Source organism: Spermophilus citellus (assembly GCF_964194105.1).
Source record: "Spermophilus citellus genome assembly, chromosome: 7".
Classification (NCBI taxonomy): domain Eukaryota; kingdom Metazoa; phylum Chordata; class Mammalia; order Rodentia; family Sciuridae; genus Spermophilus; species Spermophilus citellus.
Window position 1 is genome coordinate 97,229,336 of NC_138188.1, and position 23,752 is coordinate 97,253,087.

The 23,752-nt window shown below is 40.7% G+C and overlaps 1 protein-coding gene across 1 annotated transcript in view; it reads left to right on the forward strand.

The window, feature by feature from the left end:
• LOC308653961 (TPA-induced transmembrane protein) overlaps positions 1–20,748 on the forward strand; it is a gene marked incomplete at its 5' end in the record, with an annotated part of 33,515 nt that extends 12,767 nt beyond the window's left edge. The window contains 4 exons of the mRNA XM_081302731.1: positions 4,591–4,718; positions 15,956–16,026; positions 19,744–19,925; positions 20,636–20,748. Coding sequence (XP_081158857.1) covers positions 4,591–4,718; positions 15,956–16,026; positions 19,744–19,925; positions 20,636–20,640 — 386 coding nt within the window. The 3' untranslated portion in view covers positions 20,641–20,748. The remainder of the gene's footprint in view (positions 1–4,590; positions 4,719–15,955; positions 16,027–19,743; positions 19,926–20,635) is intronic.
• Positions 20,749–23,752: the final 3,004 nt, after the last annotated feature.

Genomic DNA, 23,752 nt, shown 5'->3' on the forward strand with positions numbered 1-23,752 from the left:
CATCTTCTCTCTCTACCCCATCTACTGTAATTCATTTCTCTCCTTGTTTATTTTCCCATTCCCCTCACAACCTCTTATATGTAATTTTGTATAGCAATGAGGGTCTCCCTTCATTTCCGTGCAATTTTCCTCATCTCTCCCTTTCCCTCCCATCTCATGTCTCTGTTTAATGTTAATCTTTTCTTCCTACTCTTCCTCCCTGCTCTGTTCATAGTTGCTCTCATTATATCAAAGAAGACATTTGGTATTTGTTTTTTAGGCTATTTTTGCTTTTGGTCTCTCTGCCTAATGGGTCCATGAGGTTTATCTTCAACTGTTTTTGATTTTCATACTTTTTATTCTTTCTCTTGGAAATCCCAGGGCATCACCTATCTCCTCTTTAGGAGGAAACTCCTAGGTGTACATTTGCACAATTTTCTTCAGTTTCTGAGATATTTTTACTAGAGATCTCTACCTTGATGTAACTACCATCATCTCAATCATTATCCATATGAAACTACTAGTTTTGTTCCTTTCTCAGTCAGTGTCCGGTGCTATAATAAAATACCATGAACTTGTAAACAATAGGAGTTTATGGCTCACAGTTCTGGAGGGTGAGGAGTCATCTAAAGTGAAGGTGTTAGTGGATAGATATGGTGTCTGGTGAGAGCCCACTTTTTAGGTGGCACCTTCCAGCTGTGTACCTCCTGGTAGAAGGGATGGGACAGTGCTCTGGGGCATCATTTATAGGGGTACTAAGCCCACTTGTGATGATCACGTTGGTGATTAGGTTTCAACATTTAATTTTTGAGGGGACATAAACATTCAGACCAGAGCATGTGCTCCTCCCCAGTTCACTGCCTGTTAGTTGTAAGGTGAATCAGGAGACCAGGTTTCTGAAGGAAACACTCTGCTCCCACCAAGGCGTGTAACTTTAGGCCAAGAGATCATTCAACCTGAGTCTATAGATCTACCTATACCCTAAGACATTCTAGCTCATTGACCTGAACAAAATATGCATTTTCTGTAAGCCTCAAAGTATTCATTTAAAAACAAAAATAATAATATTTAACTCATTGGATTGATGTGAGGATTACATGAGGTAATATCTATAAAATGTATAGCAGAGTGTTTGCACTTAATGCTTAATATAGTAGCTATTTTTCTTGTGGTATATATACACAATGAATATTACTCATCAATAAAAGAGAACAGAATCATGACATTTTCAGGTAAAATGGGTAGTGTTGGAGAAGATAATGCTAAATGAAGTTAGCCAATCCCAAAAAACCAAATGCCAAATGTTTTCTCTGATAAAAGGAGGCTGATTCATAGTGGGATAGGGAGGGGGAGCATGATAAGATTAGATGAACTCTAGATAAGGCAAAGGAGTGGGAGAGGAAGGGAGGGGGCAGGGGGTTAGAAATGATGGTGGAATGTGATGACATTAACATCCAAAGTACATGTATGAAGACAAGAATTGGTGTGAATATTTTGTATACAACGAGAGATATGAAAAATTGTGCTCTATATGTGTAATATAAATTGTAATGCATTCTGCTGTCATATAACAAATTAGAATAAAAAAATTAAAAAAATAATATTTAATCTGTTGGATTGATGTGAAGATTACATGAGGTAATATCTATAAAATGTATAGCAGAGAGTTTGCACTTAATTCTTAATACAGTAGCTATTTTTCTTCCAGGTATCTAGGCTGGATATCTTGGAACCATTTTTTCATATCTTCTGCTACATGTCTAGGTATTGACCAAATCTTATCTATCATTCCTTGATAGTATCATGTTAGCAATTGTCCCGCATCCTGCAAAGCACTCTGCTGGATATTTTATTTGCATTAGTTCTCATCTTTACCATCATCTGCAATGTAGGTGATATTTTGTTGAGAAAACAGCTTCAGAGATTTAAGTGAATTGTTCATTTGACTAGTAAATAATAGGGCTGAGGTTCAGATAGAGTCTGACCACCTGTAAAGCCAACTCCTTCCTTGCTTTTCTCCCTCCTTTCTGACTTCCTGCTTTCCTGCCTTTTCCCACCACTCTCAGTCAAAATCAGTGCCTATTGGCCTCTCTGCTTCCAGTCTCTCCCAGTTCCATTTCATCCCACCAGTGACCACCACAATTAACCTCCTGCAAATGCTAGTCTCTACTTTCTTCATGGGAGACTTCTAACAACCCTCTATTACTCCCTGATGTCATCGGATATTTAAGGCCTCCACTCCAGCTTCATGTTTTGTATTCCCACTGAAGAGCTGCCATGCTTCTCCCACATACTTGTGTATGTTTTTATGAATTTTTTAAGCCTATTTTCTCTACATGGACAGTACTGTCCAGCTTAAGTCTCATTAGTGACATTAAAAACTCTACTGACTGGGTAAGTCTGTTGTTGTTGTTAGTATTTGAATTTTGAGAAACACAACTGTTTAGCCAGGTCCTGATGCAGATTCATTATTTAGGTGCTATAAGTTAAGTATATGTCCTAAGAGCTAATATTGGAGCCCTCTTTTTGAACTTGGCTTCTCTTTTTCATGCCCTTGAGTTTGGCAGTTATTAGAATCTCTGATCTATCCTCCAGTGTCACCTAGTTCCTTTCTGAGGCACTGATGTCTGCTACAGAAATCTATGTGGTAGGTACAAAGCTGTCTACTGCATGAGGAAGTATTTATAACAGTGAAAGCTGAAAACATCAAATGTCATATATAAGAAAGTGCATGACCCTATTCTGAGCATTATGAAGCCATTAAAATAGTCTTTGCAAGGACTTTCATGCACATGGGGAATGACTTTGCCTATGTTAGCAACAACAGAAGAACCAAGACAAATGAGCAACCATAGCACACACAACAAAAAGCAGGATGTAAATGACCTAGTCATTAAAACCTCAAATATACAATAGAAAATGCGGGGATTAGATAATCAGTCTTTTTTTTTTTTTTGCCTTTTTACAAAAATTTCCTGTTATTTGCAAATTTTCCATTACGAGGGCCCAGCTTTTATTGTCAAGTAAAATAAAACATGGTTTATAACAAATGAAGATGCGGGGATAATTCTGTTTGGAGTTGCCAAAATTCATTCCTGGATTCAGTGATTTTTTTTTTTTTTTTTTTTTTTTTTTTTTTTAGGATTTCACAGGACTCAGCATATAGTTGAACTAATGACTATGATTTAGTATAGCAACATGGTACCTTGAATTAAAAAGATTTATTACAGTGAACTCTAGAGGAAGCTAGGTGCAAGCCCAAAAGATTTCTCCCCCAGTTGTGTTGCACGGGACCTGCTTACTTAGAGCAATAGGTTATGTATGCATGTGAAGTGTGGTCTACTTAGACTGCTTGGGTCTCGTTAGACATTCAGTGCCCAGAGTTTTCACTAAGAGTTGATCACATAGGCAGTCTAGCATGCATGTGCAAAATCTGCAGATTCCAGAAAGAAAAGAGATGTTAGCCACATTGTTCATACAAACATTTGAGGCACAGTGGGCCTCTCTTAGCCAGGATGTAGGAACCTTCCCCAAATCTTAGTTCCCAGACACCAGCCAGGAGCCAACTCTGAGCATTCCTTGGCAGGGTGAGCCACCTCAGGCCTGCTGTGTTAACTCTTCACATCCCTTGCTCCTGAGGCATCACATTGTTTAGTTCCATCAGGGAGCAAGTTCCAGGATTCTTGCTTCTTACCTGCTCTCTCATAAACACTGAACTTCTTCCACGACAGCTTTTCCAAGTCCAGTAAAAGAGACTCATTTTGTTATGTTTGAAGCATGGGGTTTGAGGGGAGCATTTACGAGCACCTGGTTCTTCCCACCCACGCCTTTCTCAGGGCAGAGTGGTGGTCCCTTGTGTGGGGCCAGCTGGTGAGGCTGGCATGGATTCCGTGCATAGTGTAATGACTACCTGAGTGCCAACTTCTGGCTCCTGATTTTGTGTGTTTTTTTCCCCCCTTCGGCTCTACTTAAAAATCAATTAGCTAGCCTTCATTAGGACACAGGCAACACAGAGCTCATTGTCCCAGAAACTTAACTCCTGTTGGCCCCGGGGCTCAGTTTGGCTTCGCTTCTGCAAATAGAGTGCGTCAACATTCCTCTCCTGTGGGACCCAAGCTAGAGCGATGACTTCATGGGCACTGTCTGCTGGGAAGACTTTAAGACTTGGGCTCACACGCTCATTTTCTAGTGTCTCCTCCATTCTTGTGCCTGATATCACTTCTTCTTGATCTTTGATAACACAGCACTGGATGAGGGTTCAATGAAGTTGGTTGCTATGACTTCCTGTGCCCCAGCACCCGCTCCATCTCCCAGCACCAGCCTACATCTCTGAACCTAATGAAGTTTACATTCTTTCCACTTCTTTCCGCTAGCTCTTCCTCCAGTCTGTATTTGATGGTCTCTTTGGGCATAAAACAAAACAACCTTTTATCGTAACAGAAGCAAGCTCCTGTTTTTTATTCTTCAGAGAAAGCATTTCTGGTGTTTAGCTTTATCCTTGATGAGTATTCATTGTTATGTTTAAGTATAGCAGGCAACAGAATCAGTGTTTATTATTTTAGTCATGTATTTACTTCTCTTTTTAAAATTTTCATCCCCTCCACTTTTTAGTAACTTATATTGATGAAGATGAAAATGAAATATTTGAGATATCATCAAACAAAACATTCTTCATCATGCTCAAGATTCCAGAAGAGTGCATTACAGAAGAGGAATTGCCTCACCTGCTCACTAAAAGGGTAATTATGTCTTACACATTGCTCACTGAATTCTTAACACTAGAGTCTGAACTCTGCTAGAAAATGGCATAGAACTTTAGATAAGGAACTGTAATTCTTTGAATTTTGGTAGAAAAGGATGCTTAGAAATGTATTTTCTATGGTGAAAAGCCAAAGGGCAGAGGTCTACCCTCCAGCTGCATCTTGGAGAACAGTGGAGAACAGTTCTAGTCCTGTATTTGATCCAATTTGTAGTGTTCATTGAAGATCCAATTTGTATATTAGTTGAAACTGGTCTGTTTGGGAAGTTTGATATGTGCTCGCAATATATAACGTGCCAGGGCCACGTGGTCTGTGCCCTCAATGGGCTCACAGTCTAAGCAGAGGAAGCCATTAAATCAACATAAAATCCTGAGGTATGTTCTATTATTGAGATATGCACAATGTGCTTTAGTACCCCAAAGGAGGGGCAGGTATACAACCTGAGGCGAGGTTAGAGGTGTGTAAGCCTCTTGGGGAAGGTGATTCTCAGGATGAGTTTTGAAATACAAGGTAGGAATGTTCTAGTTAGAAGAGCTCGGGACCTTGAGAATCTGCACAGTGGTTACTGTGTCTGCTGCGTTCAGAGGACTCTGGGAGAAGCTGAGGAGGAAGGTAGGGGTCAGATCATGAACTTTTCCTGGTCCTTTGTAAGGCACTGAAAGACGTTAATCAGCAGACTGACTTGGTCAGATTTTCATTCTAGTCTTTCTGTGTGATGAGGGAGAAAGATTCCAGGAAGAGAACAGTGAGAAGGTCTTGTAGTCAGCTGAGAAATGAGGGAGGTTTGAGTTAGGGCAGTGTGAGGAGGAATGAGGAGGATTCCAGAGAGTTCTAAGAGGTATCCTCACTTAACAAGACTGAATGGATTAGATGGGAATGGGGGGAGCTGATTCCCATCTCCTGGTTGGGAGGTTGGGTAGATGCATGGCGGCTTCATTTATGGGGTAGGAATGCCAGAGAATGAGCCTTCTGTGTAAGATGGGGCTCTGCAGCCAGATCACTAGGGCTGGTTGGGGCATTCTTGGCCATCCTGTCAAAGACCCACAGTTCACAGTGTGACCCACAGTTTTTTTTTTTTTTTTTAAGATGTGAATTAGCTTTATTTTTAATTCTAGAATTGGGAAAGTGCTGGGTTTCTGTTCGCGACTAAAAGGCTCAGGGGTCACTCCAGGTAAACTGGGATGACTGGGCTGCGCAAAATAACCACACAAGAGACACAAATACCTTTTTCTTTGGGGTCGCTTTGACGGCTCCTCTGACCTTAAGGGTCTGCAAGAACAGAGAGTGAGAGCACGAGCTGACCCCTTTTATTGAGGAGAAGCTATTCAAATGAGGCAAGGGGTCAGGTTTGGGGGGGCTGAGTCTAGCTTCATGATGTCCACTGTCAGCAGGTTGACACATGTGGGTAGGTCACACCCAAGGGTACAGTAAGAGAAGGGGACACACACACAAGGCACTTCCATGGAAGATTCTACCCTAAACAGGGCAAGGGGTAATAATACAAAGGAATATGTGAGTTTAGCTCCACCAAGCGGGACGGTCTAGCAGCATGGGTGCCTTATGTCACACCGCCAAGCAGGGGAGTTAACTCAGTCATGTGCGAAGTTGGTCTCCCACAGGAAAGATTTCATTCCATAAAAACTAGAATAAGTGCTCTAATGGTCTGAGCAAAGGTGGTAGGTTTTATAAACAGACAAGGGCTTGAAGAAACAAAAAACAAAAGTGGATCTATCATTTCAAAGTTACTTTCCTGATAAGGTGAGGACACAGAGGTAGAACAATAGGAAAATATCTGATTGGTTAGCATCAGATTACTTCAAGTTACCTTTTTTTGTGTGTGGGTTAGGATTAATGCTAAGGTAGAGGGAACTTCATTATTATGTTAATTGAAACTGGTCTGTTTGGGAAATTTAATTATCTCTCTAATCTGAATTTCACTTAAGGTCAGATACTAACAGTCTAGTTTCTGCTTGGTGACCTGAATGACACACTATTTTGATTTTAGCCTGGTATATGCAGGAGCTTAGCTCAAAACAATGGTGTCCTGTAACTTTATTTAAGAATTCCCTATTACGCAGCACTAAAAAATGACAAAATCATGGAATTTGCAGGGAAATGGATGGCACTAGAGCAGATTATGCTTAGTGAAGCTAGCCAATCCCTAAAAAACAAATACCAAATGTCTTCTTTGATATAATGAGAGCAACTATGAACAGAGTAGGGAGGAAGAGCAGGAAGAAAAGATTAACTTTAAACAGAGACATGAGATGGGAGGGAAAGGGAGAGAAAAGGGAAATTGCATGGAAATGAAGGGAGACCCTCATTGCTATACAAAATTACATATAAGAGGTTGTGAGGGGAATGGGAAAATAAACAAGGAGAGAAATGAATTACAGTAGATGGGGTAGAGAGAGAAGATGTGAGGGAAGGGGAGGGGGGATAGTAGGGGATAGGAAAGGTAGCAGAATACAACAATTACTAATAGGGCATTATGTAAAATTGTGGATGTGTAACCGACGTGATTCTGCAATCTGCATTTGGGGTAAAATTGGGAGTTCATAACCCACTTCAATCTAATGTATGAAATATGATATGTCAAGAGCTTTGTAATGTTGTGAACAACCAATAAAAAAAATAAAAAAAGAATATATAATAGAAAAACAACAACAACAACAACAAAAAGAATTCCCCTCTTTTGTCAGAGTTACACCTAAATAAGAGTGTGATAAAAACTGAGGGCATGAGCACTCTCAGCTATCATCATTTTGGGCTCTGGTCTCAACACACCATCTATTGATTATGGTAATCTCATGATCACAGACTTCTTTAAATTTTTGTCATTCCAGCCAAAGAGAAAACATTTGATGTTCAACAGATGACCGTATGCAAATATTTTAAACTTTTTTTTTTTAATTTTAATTTTATTGTTGGTTGTTCAAAACATTACATAGTTCTTAATATACCATATTTCACAGATTGATTCAAGTGGGTTATGAACTCCCATTTTTAAACTTTTGAGATGATATAAAACATCAGAAGGACTGCTGTTAGGACTATCAGAAAGATAACCCGTGAGTTTGAAGTATGCTCCTTAGCCAGGGTCCACGTAAACCAAACCAATTAAAATAAATGTAGATCAAAGAATGAGACAGGGGAGGAGTCTACCTATCTGTCTAAATCAAGTTAGCCTATTTGTTCAGTTTTGCAACTGGATCTCTTTGATATCCAATGTGTATCTATGTGTATCAGGAAGTATAAGTCACTGTACAGATTCCTGTTTGCTCAGGCAGCAATTCTGTCACCTAGCATCCCAGGATGGGTTACATTATAGCAGAGAGTGCCAACTCTAAGAGAGACCAATGGACAATTTGAACAAATGGTTGCATTAGGGATGTTGCTAAAGTTACTCGTTTGGTAGACAAAGAATCTTTTAGGACCTGGGTTTGTGTTTGATATGGCAGATCCGACATTGTCAAGTTACTCATAAAGCTACTGATTATGAAATCCAGACCATAACATTATCCTGCAAAGTGAAAGAGATTGGCATGAACAAGGAGAAATTAATAGGGTCTTGAAATATCTTCGGAAAACTTGCCTACAGCATGGTATCAACTTCTACTCCCACTTTGCAGTCTGATTGTCTCTGATTGGGAAGATCGGATGTTTTGGTGAACTGTGTGGCCGTGTTAGTCTACTTTGTGTTACTATAGCCAGATACTTGAGATAATCAACTTATAAGAAGGCAAGGTTTATTCTGGTCCACAGTTTCAGAGGTTTTAGCCCATTGCTTTTGGGCCTGTGGCTATACAGTATACCATTATAAGGAGTGTGTGGCAGAAAGGGTGGGGCAGGGGAAAGGGAGGGATAGAAAAGGGGCACCCAAGTCCCCCTCAAGAACATGCCCTCAATTACCTAACTTCCTTCCACTAGGTCCCACCTTAAAGGTACCTCTGCCTCTCTGTAGTGCTATAGGCAGTGATTAAAGCCTTTAACACCTGGGCCTTGGGGGGACATACCATAGCAGTGGCCTATATATCAGACATAAGACTTGTCCCTTGAAATTTATATCAAGTTGTCCAGCGCCAAACTACCAAGTTTCATTTTGTTCTTAGTTGGAGAGTGATAGCTAAATCCTACAGAAACCTAGGAAAATTCAGAATCCAGTCCAGTCTACAAGTAGATCATAAAAAGCAGTGAGCAGGACTATAATCAAATAACAGGTCTGTTATGATTTTCTCCTGAAATGTAACTTTTTTTCTATATAATCACCCTCAATGTCTTTTTAATCAAAGACAATTGTGGTAGGACCAATTTGTTTGCAGAATGGGCCTAGTCTAATTATTTGTATAAATATATCTAGAATAACCATAGAGGCTCTTTTACAATTGGTTTTATTGTACATTTGACGAGGAATATCTGATTGGACTTTTAAAAACCTCCAGGTTAGGAAGCCCAACCAAGAAAGACTTCAGACTATCTGTACAGACTATCTGTACCTAACAGTAGCACATAGTATCTTGAGGTTCCTGGGCTTGTCAACGAGTGACAGCTTTTACTCACACACTGTAAGTCTGGGGACCCTTGAAGCCAGGCATTCCAAGCACATTCCTAAATATGACATCCTGGTCAAAGCCAGTATTTCCAATTGTATCCTGTCATAAAGAGATTAAATTTTTATTGAACTTTTAACATAGCCATGTTCTCATAAATGTAAGAACATTCACGAATAGTTTCCATATTCTGGAGAAAAGCAAATGTTTTCAATATTTGTTCATAAAACGAATCTTTGCCAGGTTGCAATAAACTATAGATAGCCTAAAAGAAAACGTTTCCTTAAGTCTGAATTTTTACTAGTTACCTTTAAAACTGGAACTTTCTCCAGTGACTTCTTGGCTAGTCACTACAAATGAAAACTCAAAGGCTCTCTCACAACACAAACTAACCCTGGCACCCTAAGAGCCAAAGGAGGTCCATGACAAAAAGAGCAGAATCCGGTCTGAGAGGAAGGTAGAGAGCACCCCCAGGACACCAGTGGCACCTTTCTGCATTCCTCAAGGGGTTTCGAGAGTTATCAACAGTCTCCTTCTGGTCCCATTTTATAGTTGCTAGATCTGTCAAAGGACAAAATTGCAACAATTTAGTTTAAGATCTCAATTGGCTGTATTTTCACTTCTTGTATTAGACCACATTTTATTCCATAAAACAGAATAAGTGTCTTCTGGAAGTTTTTTGATTAAAAAATCCAATCAAGACCAACCTGCCCTCTATGATTCTGCTCTACCATGGCCAGATGGAATGGAGAGAGTCCTCTTTATCTGTTTTCCATTTGATTCCTGCAGAAGCTTCTGAAGAGGCAACTCCATCTAGATTGTGTCAGAAGAACTGCATGAGATTGAATTGCTTCTTTTATCACAGGAGTTTGTGTGTGTGTGATGATTATTCCAGGTTTCTTTTTCTCCTTCTCTTCCATGTTAATATCTGTTATCTGTAGTTCCCTTTTGTCTTTTCTTCCCACTTTCTTCCCAGAGCAATTATTGAGTGAATAGCTTCTTGCTACTTTCCCCTGGCTTCCTATTTTCATGGAGTGGCTTTGCATTTGCCTAGCAGAAATAAATGTCAGCAACCACATGATACAGACTGGACTCTGTGTCAAAGGAACTAGATGTTACTTTTGCACTTTAGATCTGAATCTCCTGAACAGAGCCAAAAAAAAAAAAAAAATCAGTAAATTCTCCAGATGCTTTTAGCTCATCATCATGCATTGGCAAGGAAACAGGGCTTGGCACTCAGAGCGGAGGCAAATATAGACTGCTTTGAGCCAGTTCCCTCTGAAAAATGAAAATCACCACACTTGCCGTGTCTCAAAGGTATAAAATGAAATTGCACAAAAAGAACTCCAAAAAACTTTCTTTCTAGATTTATCTGATTTACAGATGACAGAAGTAACATATAGGGAGGTAAAAGACTCCTGCCCCCGCTTTCCAACCAAAAGACTCAGGAACAAAAATTAGAAACTTTAAGATATCACTGGCTTATTGTCAGGTCTATAACCTATCTCTTCCATTAGGCCAAATTCCAGAAGTTCCTAAATATGGATGGTAAACGGAAGTGAGTATTTGTACAGGAAAAAATGAACTTTTTCTCTATGCTCCCATTCAGTGCAGAACACTTCTGGGAGCTTTTTCCAACACCAAACTATCCTCCACTATCCACCTGAAATTAGGATAGGCCCCACATACTAAGTATCAATCTCAAGACTGCCCTTATTTCAGATGCCAATCACGCATCCAGGGCTTGTCATCTGGGCTTCTGATCAACTGGCTATAACTCAGAGGTCCCCACTACTCCTCCTTTCTAGAAAAACTCACAGAACTCAGCGAGTTCAGTTTACTGGTTTTTCTAAAGAATACAGATTAAAAGCCAGAGGAGGGCAGCTATGTGGGAAGAGGTGTGGAGCCTTCCTCTTCCGCATGCCACCCTCCCAGAATGTGGCTGTTTAACTGCCCAAAAGTTCTCCAACCCTGGGCCTTAGGGATCTTTATGGAGTCTTTGACGCACAGGCATGATGGATTATTTAATCACTCTTTAGCCCTACTCTGTCCATATGGTGGGGAAGGTACTGAGAGTTCCAGGCTTTTACCCTGGCTTGGTGTTTCTGGTGACCTGCCTCCAATCAGATGCTCACCAAGAGTCACCTCACTAGAACAGAAGATGCTCCTACCACCCAGGAGACTCCAAGGTGCTTAGGAGCTGAGACTGAAGAACAAAGATTAGAATACGAGATGTACCAGGATCCCTATTACCAGGTCATCATGGGGTTTTAGGAACTCTGTGCCAGGAACTGGGGACAGATGCCACACTTGCATTCTTTATTATGTCCCAGTATGTTGGAAAGTGATACCATTGCCCTTGCTTTTCTTAACAGTTTTTCTGGGCCTTTCTAATATCCCATTGCCGGTTTTCTTCCCTCAAAGTTGGGGCTGTTATGCTGCTTAAGGCCACCTGCTGCTCATGTGGTGCATTGTATCCTCCTGGGCGTGGTTGGGACTAGCAATGGTGCTCTAATAACCTAGAGAAGGCACCCAGGGGTGATTCCTCTTAGCCATGGAGTCAGACTCTCCTAATTAGCTTACTGGTCTCCTAGTTCTGTTGGTACCAAGCCTCATAGGCACAGAGTGGGGGACACTTGAATTAAGGCTAGGGAGGCCCCATTCCATTTCTTTGGGCCCAGATTGGATAGTGTAACTAACAACTCCTCAAATGTAAATGTTCCCTAAATATAGCAGGAGACTGTATCAGCAAAAAGAATCTTAGTGTGAACATTAGCAATAGATGGCTAGAACACTTAAAAATTTTTGCAGTGGTGCACACCTGTAATTCTAGCAACTTGGGAGGCTGAGACAAGTTGGAGGTCAGCCTCAGCAACTTAGTAAGACTATCTCAAAATAAAAAGTGAAAGGACTGGGGATGTAGCTCAGTGGTAAAGAGCCCCTGGGTTCAATTCCCAGTACAAAAAAATTGTAGGAGTCTACTATGAACAAAGCATAGTACTAGACTCTAGAAATTAGCATAGGAAGGAGGTGGTGGGGAGAGAGAACAGAGAAAACTGGAAGAAATGATGACGTAACCCTTCTCATAGGAAACTCAATCCAAAAGGAAGAAACATTATAATTGTTTAATATTGCTAATATTTTTAGTGCTTTATAGCATCCTCACTCTCCTCCTGTCTTTCATTCTATTTAGCATCCCTGCTAAAGCTGCTTTCCTAGTTCCCGAGTTTTCTGATGACTGGCTCAACAGCCACCTCCTGTGAGCTCCAGAACCATTCCCCTAGTGTCACTAGGGCATCGTTTCTTCCCACCCTGATATTCAGGAGCCACTCTCCTACATTGCTTCAGCCTCTCTGAGAAGTGAGGTCAAATGGGGCAAAGCTGAGATTTTGTGTCTGCCCATACAATTGAATTTTGCCTTTACCATTCGCTAGCAGAGTAAGAAGGTATTATTGGTTTCTTAATATCTTGGAAGGCTGGTTTCTTAACCTGCAAAAAGGGGAGATGTATTAATGTCTGTTAAGTCAGGTTCTTATAAATAATTTGGAAATAATTTGAAGAAGATTTACATGGCAAAGCTTTATTGTCTTCTGTTCCTGAGATGTCTCTGGGATGTGACCATTAGACAGTATTAGCAAGATTAGAAAGGTACAAATAGTCAATGTTTGCAATAGCTAAATTATGGAATCAACCCAGATGCCCATCATTAGGTGAATGGATTAAGAAATTGTGTTGAGCTCTGCACACAATGGAGCTCTACTCAGCCATAAAAAGAATGATATTATGGCATTTTCCCATAAAGGGACAGAAATAGAAAATATCACGCTAAGCCAAACTCAGAAAATCAAAGGTTGAATGTTTTCTCTCATATGCAGAAGCTGGAGTAAAATAAAGGAAAGCGGGATGGAAGAGTAAGATTACATAAGGAACCAATCAAAGACAAATTAATAGATGAGTGAAAGGAAGTCTAGTGAGAGAAACAAAAGAAGGGGGGCGGAAGGAAAAGGGGGAGGGAAAAGGGAGGATCATGAGCTGAAATCCATTTCCATGCGTGTATGAGTTTGATGGGATGAACCCAACTGCTATGTATAACCATTAAGCTCTAATTTTAAAAAATTAAAAACAACACACTGCAAATGTTCTAATCTGTGCTTAATGAGCGACTGAGTTGTCACCGTGTGAATTAGATGGGAGAGTGCTGTGAAGCACAGCCTCCTTGTGATCCCACCGGAATTGGATAGGAGACCTGTGAGCTCCCGATTGGGCACGGCTGCTTTGTGTCTTCTGATGCTTGTTATTGGATAAAGTAACAAGTACTGAGCCTTAACGGTGCAGCTGGGCAAGCCTTGTTCAGCACAGATGTACCACTAGATGCTGGCGAGATTTCCCAAACAATGCCTGTGCTGAAATCAGGCTGGGAGGAGAGGGTCTGGTGGTGCTCTTAGATACTTGGCTGTAGTCTCACTCCAACCCCAGGGGCAGGTGCCTGCCGGGAGTGTAGCCAGACTTCAGTACAGTCCTGATTTATGTTAGAACTAATCTGCTAGAGACCAAGGTGTTTAACCTTCCAGTGTAAATTTAGAAGGAATGCAAGGTACATGGGTTCAGCTTCATGTTCTCCTAATTGTGAGGTTAGGATTAGTGTCTCTGATACGTGCTGAAAAGACTAATCAAAGCCTGGAAAAGATTCTGTAACATACTATCAACAGCACGTATCCATAACATAAAACTAACCACTTTAGGGAGACAAGAAAAAGATGGGAAAAGAAACTGACTAATGAGCAATTCAGAATGAAACACAGGAAAACAGACTCATTAGTAAGAAAAGCAGAATACACAATACGAAACACAATTTTTTATTCCTTAAATTGGAAAAATTTTAAAGTTTGGAAATAATGTGGGAAAGGAATCATGTATACATTTCGGGGAGAAGAGTAAAATGAAAGCAATTTGGCAAAATTTATTTCGATCCAGCAATTCCATTTCTTGGTATATAGCCCAGAGAAACTATTACATGTGCAGCTGGGCATGCCTTACATGTACAAAGAGAGATGAACAGAAACGTGGGACAATTGCTTCAGCATACTTTGTAATAAGGGAGAAAATCAGAAGCAATGCACATGAACATCAGTAGAACAGATATATTGGTATAATCCTGTGATGGAATCTACCCAGGAGTTAGACTAAATGCCTTCATTGAGATGTACCTGACAAATAAATCTCAAATGTAATTTTTTTGTGGAAAAAATAAAAGAAGAAAATAAAAAGCAAGTTTTAAGCTGGGTGTGGTGGTGCACACCTGTAGTTCCAGCTACTCTGGAACTGAAGTAGGAGGATCACTTGAGTTTGAGATCAGACTGGGCAATAGAGAACACATCTTAAAACAAACAAACAAACAAACAACAACAACAACAACAAAAAACAAAAACGAATCAGGGCTGGGGTGTAGCTCAGGGGCAGAGCATTTGCATGAGGCCCTGAGTTCCATACCAACAAAGGGGTGGGAGAAATCACATCTTAGAAGATTGTGTAGAATATGGTTCCTCTTATTCGAATAAAAGCACAAATTAAATCATATATTCTTATTACATAAGGATGTAAGGAAGTACTAATTTAAAGAAACATGCAAGGAAAAGTTGTCAGGATTCTCTTTAGCACTAGGGGAGAGAGGAGGGAAAAATTGAATAGGGTGTAGAAGTCACGTTAGCCCTATTTTGTTTCCCAAAATAAAGGTCTGAACTCAATAATGACAGTCCCTAATTTACAATGGTTTCTCTTCCGATTACTCTATGATGGTGTGCAAGCACGCTCATACACCCATCCTGTTTCTCACTCTCAGTATAGTATTCAATTAATTCTATGAGACATTCAACACTTTCTTATACAATAGACCCGTGTTAGATGATTCTGCCCAACTGCAGGCCAATCTGAGTGTTCTGAGAACAGTGCAGGTAGACAAGGCTCAGCTTTGTAGAGGTGTACTAAATGCATTTTTTACTTTTTATATTTTCAGCTTACAATGGATTTTGTCAGGATAGAAGCCCATCATAAATTAAGGGGCATCTGTGTAGCACAATATAAGGCATAAGATCTAGGAGGTGGAACACAGGTCAGAATTTTTTCTCATGTTTGCAGTATTTCATGTATAAAATAAAACCTCCGTATCTTTGCCACTCCCCGATTTATCCCTTTGTGCAGGAGGCAGTGCTACACCTGTGGCCCATCACAGCCATTGCTCCTTGCAATGTAGCTCTGCAGAAGGGAGAAAGAAGCCCTTGGCCAGTGACATTCCCAGTGCTGAGTGGCCCATGCTGATGCACCCCCAATCCCACCTTGGGATTTTCTCTCTTTCCCATGGTCCTTGGGGACTGTGTGGGCTCCTGCTGTGACCACTGGCCATCCTCATCACTCAGGCCATAGGATGTCATCACTGCTCATGAGAAGAGTTGAGAATTCCAGTGGAGTCACTTGGGCCTGGTCAACGAGGCTCTTTTAAGTGAGTGCTAACTTCAGCCTTTGTTCGAGATAGGCTAACACCTTCCCTTTCTCAGCCCAGATAGGTTGATTCCTAGGGTGGAATCTCTCATCTAGAGGTAGTTTTGTTTTGTCCAGTGATGCGGAAGATAATCATCAATAATGTTATTTTTTTTTTTTCTGTTTGATTAGCTTGAAGATGTGTACAGTAAATCTCCATCTCTGAGTCGTTATTTCACATCAGTTGAAATAGTGGACTTCAGGTAAGAGTGTGCAGCATAACATTATGATCTCTTTCTCTTGCCTCTCTGGCTCACCCCAGGTACCCTGTACCTACGAGGACTTCCCTGAGCCTCAGAGCAGGAAGGGAACCAATAACAGAATCTCCAAGTGTCACAACTTCCTTGGGCATCAACTAGCTCAATTCTTTAATTTTACAAATGAGAAAAAGGAAGCCCAGATTAATTATGTAACTCAACTAGGTCACGTGGAGAGGGGAAAAACCAGTCCCAGGTAAACCTTTCTACTTAAATGTGGATGCACAAGTAAATTAAGAGTGGAAAGAGAAATAGATCTCAGATAGTGATGTGATAGAAATGATATAATCCATATGCTGGATTTCTCCTTTGAAGAGCACAATACAGGATTAGATTCTTCTTGTGTAATTTAAAAACGTAACTTTTACAGGATAAGTCAACCTATGCCTCTTTTCTCCTGCACTACTACCAATAATTAATCATACCCCCTTCTACGAAATTAGCCACTATTAATAGTTTGTTGTGATTTCTTATGCATGTGTATTTATTACATATACTACACATGTGTATACACTTTTTTTTATTTTTCAATTTCCCGCTGATCTTTTTTTTTTTTTTTTCCCCGCTGATCTTTAATATGCTTAGAATGTAGTCAAAAGGGTCTAGGTTCGTAGAGGTCATTTTACTAGGACTTTATATCATTAAGACTATTGGAAATAATTTGAAGAAGATTTACTTAGCAAAGCTTTATTGTCTTCTGTTCCTGAGATGTCTCTGGGATATGACCATCAAAGGATATATTACATATTGAGATCTCCCTCTAAAACCAGAGATTTTCCAAACTGTGATATTAGGATACCTGGGAGAGGAAGCATCTAAAGCCAGTGGTAACACCGTGGGGTTGGGCCGAAATGGATCTGAAGTATGCAAACCTAGGTGGTGTCAGACTGCTTTCTCTCTTTATTAATTGTCCCCCAAGTCACATGCTGCTTAATGTTGCCATCCTTGACATTGTTCCCTTTAATCATAAACCACTGGTACTAAATGCCAATAGAAAAGGGAGAGATATATAATCAGACCCAGCATGCTTTCCTCCATCCCCTTGACCCCACTTGCAATTCAAAGATCGAAGCAACGCTGGGAGAGAAAAGACCCTCACACAGCCTTCAGGAATCTAGGTTATGGGTCCAGAGGAGCTGGGACCATATAATCAAGAGTAAAGATAGACAGTTGGAAAAACCCATCAAAAAATCGAGTAAAACATGACCTGAAATCTAGCCAAGACTTGGTGTTAGAGAATCTGTCATTGAACATTATCTGGGGTATAACTAATTTGAAAAAAAGAAAAAAGAAAAAGAAATAAAGTTTTTTTGGGGAAAAATAAACTTAAGTATTTTTGTATTTTAGATTTAAAAATTATCTTTGAAAAACATGTTTGTTTTTTCTAAAGCCAGGAAAAGTTTCTAAAACGTTGAAATGAGACACAAGAGCCATTGCTTCTAAAAGGACGCTATTGCACACGGGCAAGAGACAGCCACTTCCCTGACTTATGCATTCATGTCTCTGGGGTTTCCTGACCTCAGTCAAGGTTGATCCAGCAGGCATCTGGAAAATGCCCTTTGGCTTATCAGCTGCTAGACCCACTCCAGAGGTGGGTGGGCTGCTGGGACCGAGCTCACAGGATTCACTGCTTCCTTGAAAATTCTCCCCTCAAAATGCAGCCTAGTGTAAGTTCACCTAGTTACCTGACATGGGGGACAAGGTTGGGTAGCCAGGCTGGTTTAAGCAGTCCAAATTTTCATTCAGCTGGTCTTCTGAAATTCCGCCTCTGGACCTTCTCATTAGCCCTCTCAAGTCCTTGCCCACGGCATGCAGGGTGGCTTTCTGTCAAGCTGCTGACCACCATTAATCATAATTAAAGGGCAGAGATCAGAGGATAAGTAATGGCACCTGCAAATTAGGGTAGATGGATTAGAGTTTGCAAGTGCATATTTCAGCCTGACTTGAGTGACACTCTTGAAACTGTGCTTCTTCACAGTTCCAATTCTGTCTTATTCATTTCATCTACAGGGTTTGGTGCTCTACTTGGCCATAGTAGATTTTACAGACTGAATTGTCAGCCACTTTGTGAAATGTTTCAATTATTGGCTGGTTTAACCTCTGGCCACAAGAGGGAGCTCTCTGCCTGTCCTTAGCAAGGACGGTGGCTGATTCATGCTGGTGGGACTCGAATGTCTTTAAACTTGCACTAGAGTAGTAGTCTCAGCTGTGACCACCTACTAATTATTTTATTGCATAATATAGGTCATCGTGAACCAAACAATTAGAATAACTGTGAAAACCCTAGATGTTGAATCAGAGTCAAAGAGCAGCATAAGCTACTAATTAACTGAGGATAGACCTATGATTAATTTTATTCTGAAAATGGGAAAAATATGTTCTAGGAAGATGAAAGAATTAGGATTTCTTCTTCATTGGAGTTTCCTCAGGAAATCTTGGTCATCTTGCTTTAGGGGGTCTCTGGAACTGAAAAAGGAACAAAAAAAAAAATAATCCAACTTTGGGGACAAACACAGGCGGTGTGGTTCTCTGCTGGTGCACAAGGCAGCCTAGTGGTCAGGGGTCCTGCACTCAGCCAATGGTAGGTAGCTATGGGCCTTACCTTAAACGCTTTTGTAAGTTTAATAAAGAGCATGTTAAACTGAATAACTCTAACCCTCACTTGCGGGGGTAGCATTGAGAATGGGCAGGTGGAAATACGCAAGGAGCGGAGACCAGGCTTCCTGACTTGCCTCAGAGGGTGGAAGGCTGCTGTTGGGACAGAGGACATGCCAGCATGCCATATTCTTTAACTGTAGGTCGTGTCTCTCCCTTCAATGGCCTCTGCCAGTGAACTCTGAGGGATGAGTACTAGGTGGAGCGGGGAGGCTGTGATCACATTTTCTTTTTCTTTTTTTTTAAATATTTGTTCTAATTAGTTATACATGACAGCAGAATGCATTTTGATTCATTGTACACAAATGGAGCACAGCTTTTCATTTCTCTGGTTGTACACAATGTAGAGTCACACCATATGAGCAGTCATACATGTGCTTAGGGTAATGACGTTCATTTCATTCCACCATCTTTCCTGCCCCCATGCCTACTCCCCTCCTCTCCCTCCCCTTTGCCCAATCAAAGTTCCATTCCACACCCAATACCCTCCCCTCCCCGCCCCCCCCACCACCATTATGGTTCAGCATTCACTTATCAGAGAGAACATTCCGCCTTTTGGTTTTGGGGGATTGGCTTACTTTGCTTAGCATGATATTTTCCAACTCCATCGATTTACCTAATCCATTTGCCAAATGTCATAATTTTATTCTCTTTTAATGTTGAATAATATTCCTTTGTGTATATATACCACAGTTTCTTTATCCATTCATCTACTGAAGGGCATCTAGGTTTCTTCCACAGTTTAGCTATTGTGAATCGAGTTGCTGAAAACATCGATGTAGCTGTGTCACTATAGTATGCTGATTTTAAGTCCTTTGGGTATCACACTTTCTGTGATGGGTCTAGGGAAGATTTTTCTAGGATAGTACATTCTCTCAGGACAGTACACCCTTTGCTATTGTTTAGAGGAAGAAGATGAAGAACTAAACACATATTGTTGATAAGATGGATTTCCTGAATTTCAGTATGATTCTGCTTGTGTCTTACTGTCTCTGGTTTGGCTTTCAGTGGTGAAAACGCCACAGCAACCTATCACCTGCAGTTTGGGGTTCCATGGGAAGATGACGGCTTTATGAAGTACATGATGAGTGAGGAGCTTGTACTGGGAGTTTTGCTACAGGATTTCTATGATCAGAGTGTACCTCATTGTGAGAGTCTGGGGCTTGATCCAGCATCTCTCTTGCTCTATGGTAAGTAGAAAAGAAGTCAGAATCTGGATGGTAGGTGAACAGTTTGGGGGCAGGTGAATTTGGTTTGGCCATTGTAGTAGCTTGTAGTGTACAAACCAACCATCCATTCACTCCTCCATGCAGCCGGTATTGCTTCTGTGTGGGAATGTTCCACATTGTGGATGGAGGTCGGTCCCTGCCCTCCATAAGCTGACAGCATAGTTGGAAAAAATTACAGAAAAAATAAACCATGAAGAGAACCATGCTGTTGAGCAAGGAGCTGTCTGTGTGTTCTGCCAGGGTCTCCATCAGCACCTCCAGCTCAGCCAAGTCCCATCATTTCCCTCTCTGGAACATGATTCAAAACGTTGACCCTTTAGAGATGTTCTTATGGTTAGATTACAAGAAAATAGCCAAATGGTAAGATATCTTCAGTATCCAAAATGTTGCTTCAAAATGTATTTATCATGATTTATATCAAAACCAAAAAAGCAGACAATAAATGTTATTTACCTTTGGGAAAGTGTCCAGGGTGGTGTGTGTGCACACACACGCATGTGTACCGACTGGAGAGTGAACATTCTCTGTTCAGAACTGACACACATTTCAATTTTACCTAAAATTTTATTTTCAAACTCAATGAAACCAGAAGGGGAAAAAAACCCCATAAATGTTTAAAATAATCTTGTTTTTTAGAAGTAATGACTTGTTCTTCTGTGTTTTCTTTTCAGAGTGAAGTGGTTGAGGCTGGTCTGTGTCAGAAGGTGCTCCTCTTGAGTTTTTGGAGAGAAAAGAACTCATTCTCTTTTACAGGAAAGATCCTGTGACAATGACCAGACTGTCCTTCCTTCTGATTCTGCACAGATAGGAAGTCTGACTCCACACCTAGCAAGGCAGCTCCCAAGTACTGACCCACTTGGGTCAAGTCTTGACAAAGCAGGAAATCAGATGGGTGGGAGGGTTGGGGGGAGGCAGGTCACTTGATGTGTGGGCGCTGCAGTTCTTGAGGCTCTGGCTCTCTTTACCCATGTGTGGATACTTTCTCTTTAGCACAAGGATGGTGTAGTGCTTTGTTTTAGACAGGTTCCTGTCAGCCTGTATTGGGGCAGGGAGAAGCGAGCATCCAGGCAAGGGAGGACTCAACCAATTGCTCTTTGAAATCTCCAACTCTTCCCACCATTACAGAATATCTGGGTATCTTAGCAAACCAGCCTTAAGCACATCATCCAGTGTTACTTTTACATACACAGTCACAGAAATACCATAGGGATTACTAATTATTTGACATCTCCTTCTTCCTGTGACTCCTAAACACCTCTTTTGGAAACATGAGTCCTTGTGGGTTTTGAACATGTGACCATCATTTTGCATTGTCACTCCTTTATATTTTTATAAACTTCCATCAAATAACTGTCAAGATTGCTTAACTTCTGCTGTGGATACCACACATGTGCTTAGTATTACCCGTGTTACTGGCCTTCTTGCGGGACTCAGTGTCTTGAGGCATTGATGGTGTGTCTTATCTCCAATGGCTGTGAAACAGGAAGAACTAATGTCCCTTTGGCATAAATTGTTGAGAGCTTATGTCTGTCATTTGAGGGCAGGAGGAATGTTAGGGACTGTATCAGTCTTCATTGGATATAGAATTGCCTGTTGTGAAGGTATAGAATATTTGTTTTGGGAGAAAAATACCTTTGTACACATTTTCCAGGAGAAACAGTTGTGTGGTCCTATAAGGAGATATTTTAGCTGTAGTATCTCAGTGTCTTAGCTGCCACAGGTGGAAGTCTGTGAGAGGCAGCTATGTATGGGTGCGTGCCAGAGTGACTTGAGCTTGTTATGAGCCAGGATTCTGGATAATGTGAATTTGCTTTTTTATTTAACTAGAAGACACGTGTATTACAACTCATTGTTTCATTATAAGGATAGTTCCTTAAATTAGTGAATTTTTCTTCTTCCTCTTTATTTTTTACATGTCAAATGTGAATCTTTTAGTGTATTTGTACTTTTTGGAATATAATGAAGAATTTTAATGGAGAATGACTTTAAAAACATTTACAATAAATTATTTTTGCATCTGCATTTTTGTGCTCAGATTTGTCTCATGGGTGTTGTCTCTCCAGGGTCATGCTTTGGACTGGCATTTTCTTGCAGTAAATGGGGTCAGAAGTGATTTTTCACGTTCCTAAGGGCAGCTTCCTCTTCTTTATGAATAAGATGGAGCTGTTTGGACTGGGGTAGGCAGAATTCTTCTCTGTGTGTTCCATTCAGCACAGGAAGAGGTTTCAATAAGTATCTGCAAAATAATTGGAGGGTTTGAATTTCTGCTCTTTTTCAGAAGTCACCTAGATATGCATAGAAAGGAGACAGCCAGATCAGCAGAATCCCTTCTGACTCTGCTGCCACCAAAAATTCTAGCCATGTATCCAATTATTTTTTGCTTTTCAATTTAAGTTTTTTCTATATATTTTTTTAAGTGATATGTTTTATCGAGGTTCTCTGTGGAGAAAATAATGAGAAAAGAAGCTGTTCATATAATCAGGGAGTCAGAATCTGAAAGAGGAAATAGCAGGGGAAGATACCCAGGTTCCATATCCAGATTTGAAAAATAAAGACAAAATGTAAGTCATGGGTGCTCAGAGAAATGCGTGATCAGTGTAATTCAGTTGGAGCAGGTTTTGCATAGGAAGAAGGAAGTTCCAGCTGAACCCTGAAGCACTGGTAGGATTTGAATAATTGCCCTCTTTTGCACATGTCTGTATCTTCTTAGGATGCAGTTCACATTCTCTCCTTTTCCTTTTATATGTGGATTCTTGATATAAACTCCTGCCCTACTCAGAGTACGATCCATGAAAAGAAAAACGGGAGCAATCTCTCAAAGGCTCTTTCTCTCCCATTACTGTTTTATTGCTTTTTAATAAGGTAATTCACAATGTTGCGGGTAGTTTTATCCATAGACAGATTTTAATGTTTTCTATATGATTAGAAATCTTTGACTTTTAACATCGAAAGGGAACACCCTCATCTTACACCTGGGAAACCAAGACCTGAAGAGCCAGGAGGACCAGCCCATTGTCCCATTATTTCTTGTGGGCAAAGCCTAGGCCATTCACCACACATGGTGACTGGCCACCAACCCTGGTGGGTGCCCCAAAGTCATGTTCAGTGCTGGTTTTGGTTGACATCTGGGATCTATGAGGAGCACAAATGGTCGGGGAAAGATAAATCGAAAGGTGTGGCTATCCGGCTGTAGGAGACTCTATGACGACAACCTCCACACAGTGTTTCCCCCAAGCACTTGCTAAAGTGTCCTCTAGAAAGTGGGAGAGATTCATTCAACAATTGGCAGAAGCAGAGCACCATCAGACCAAGTGGACGGTCTGCACTTAAGTGTCTAGGCTTAGAAAAGAACAGTCAGACACATGGAAAAACAGAACCTCCTTTTCTCTGAAGGCCTTCCTGGAGTCATAGAGACTTGTCTCTTCTGTTCTGCCTGTGCCCTTTCATCTCTGAGAAGATTCGAACTACCCGTCATCCTAAAATTGCTTGTCCTAAAAGAGTCAACCTTTGAACTTCTCAACAGATTTCCTGCCCTATCTTTGCCCTTTCCCATTTATGTCTTTTGTCCCAAATAAGTTTTTCAGAGTAAGAGATTATTTATAGAGGCTCATATGAATGTAAATGGGGACCACAGAGCCTGCTGTTGCTGGATATTGTACCTCTGAATTTTGGCCATGTACTCTTTGAAGCCCAGCGCAGGAGATGGGGCTTTTCTGGTTATATTTATGATATGGGAGAGTAAATGCTCCACCCCAGGGTCTCTATCAAGAACACAGATTGCTTAACTA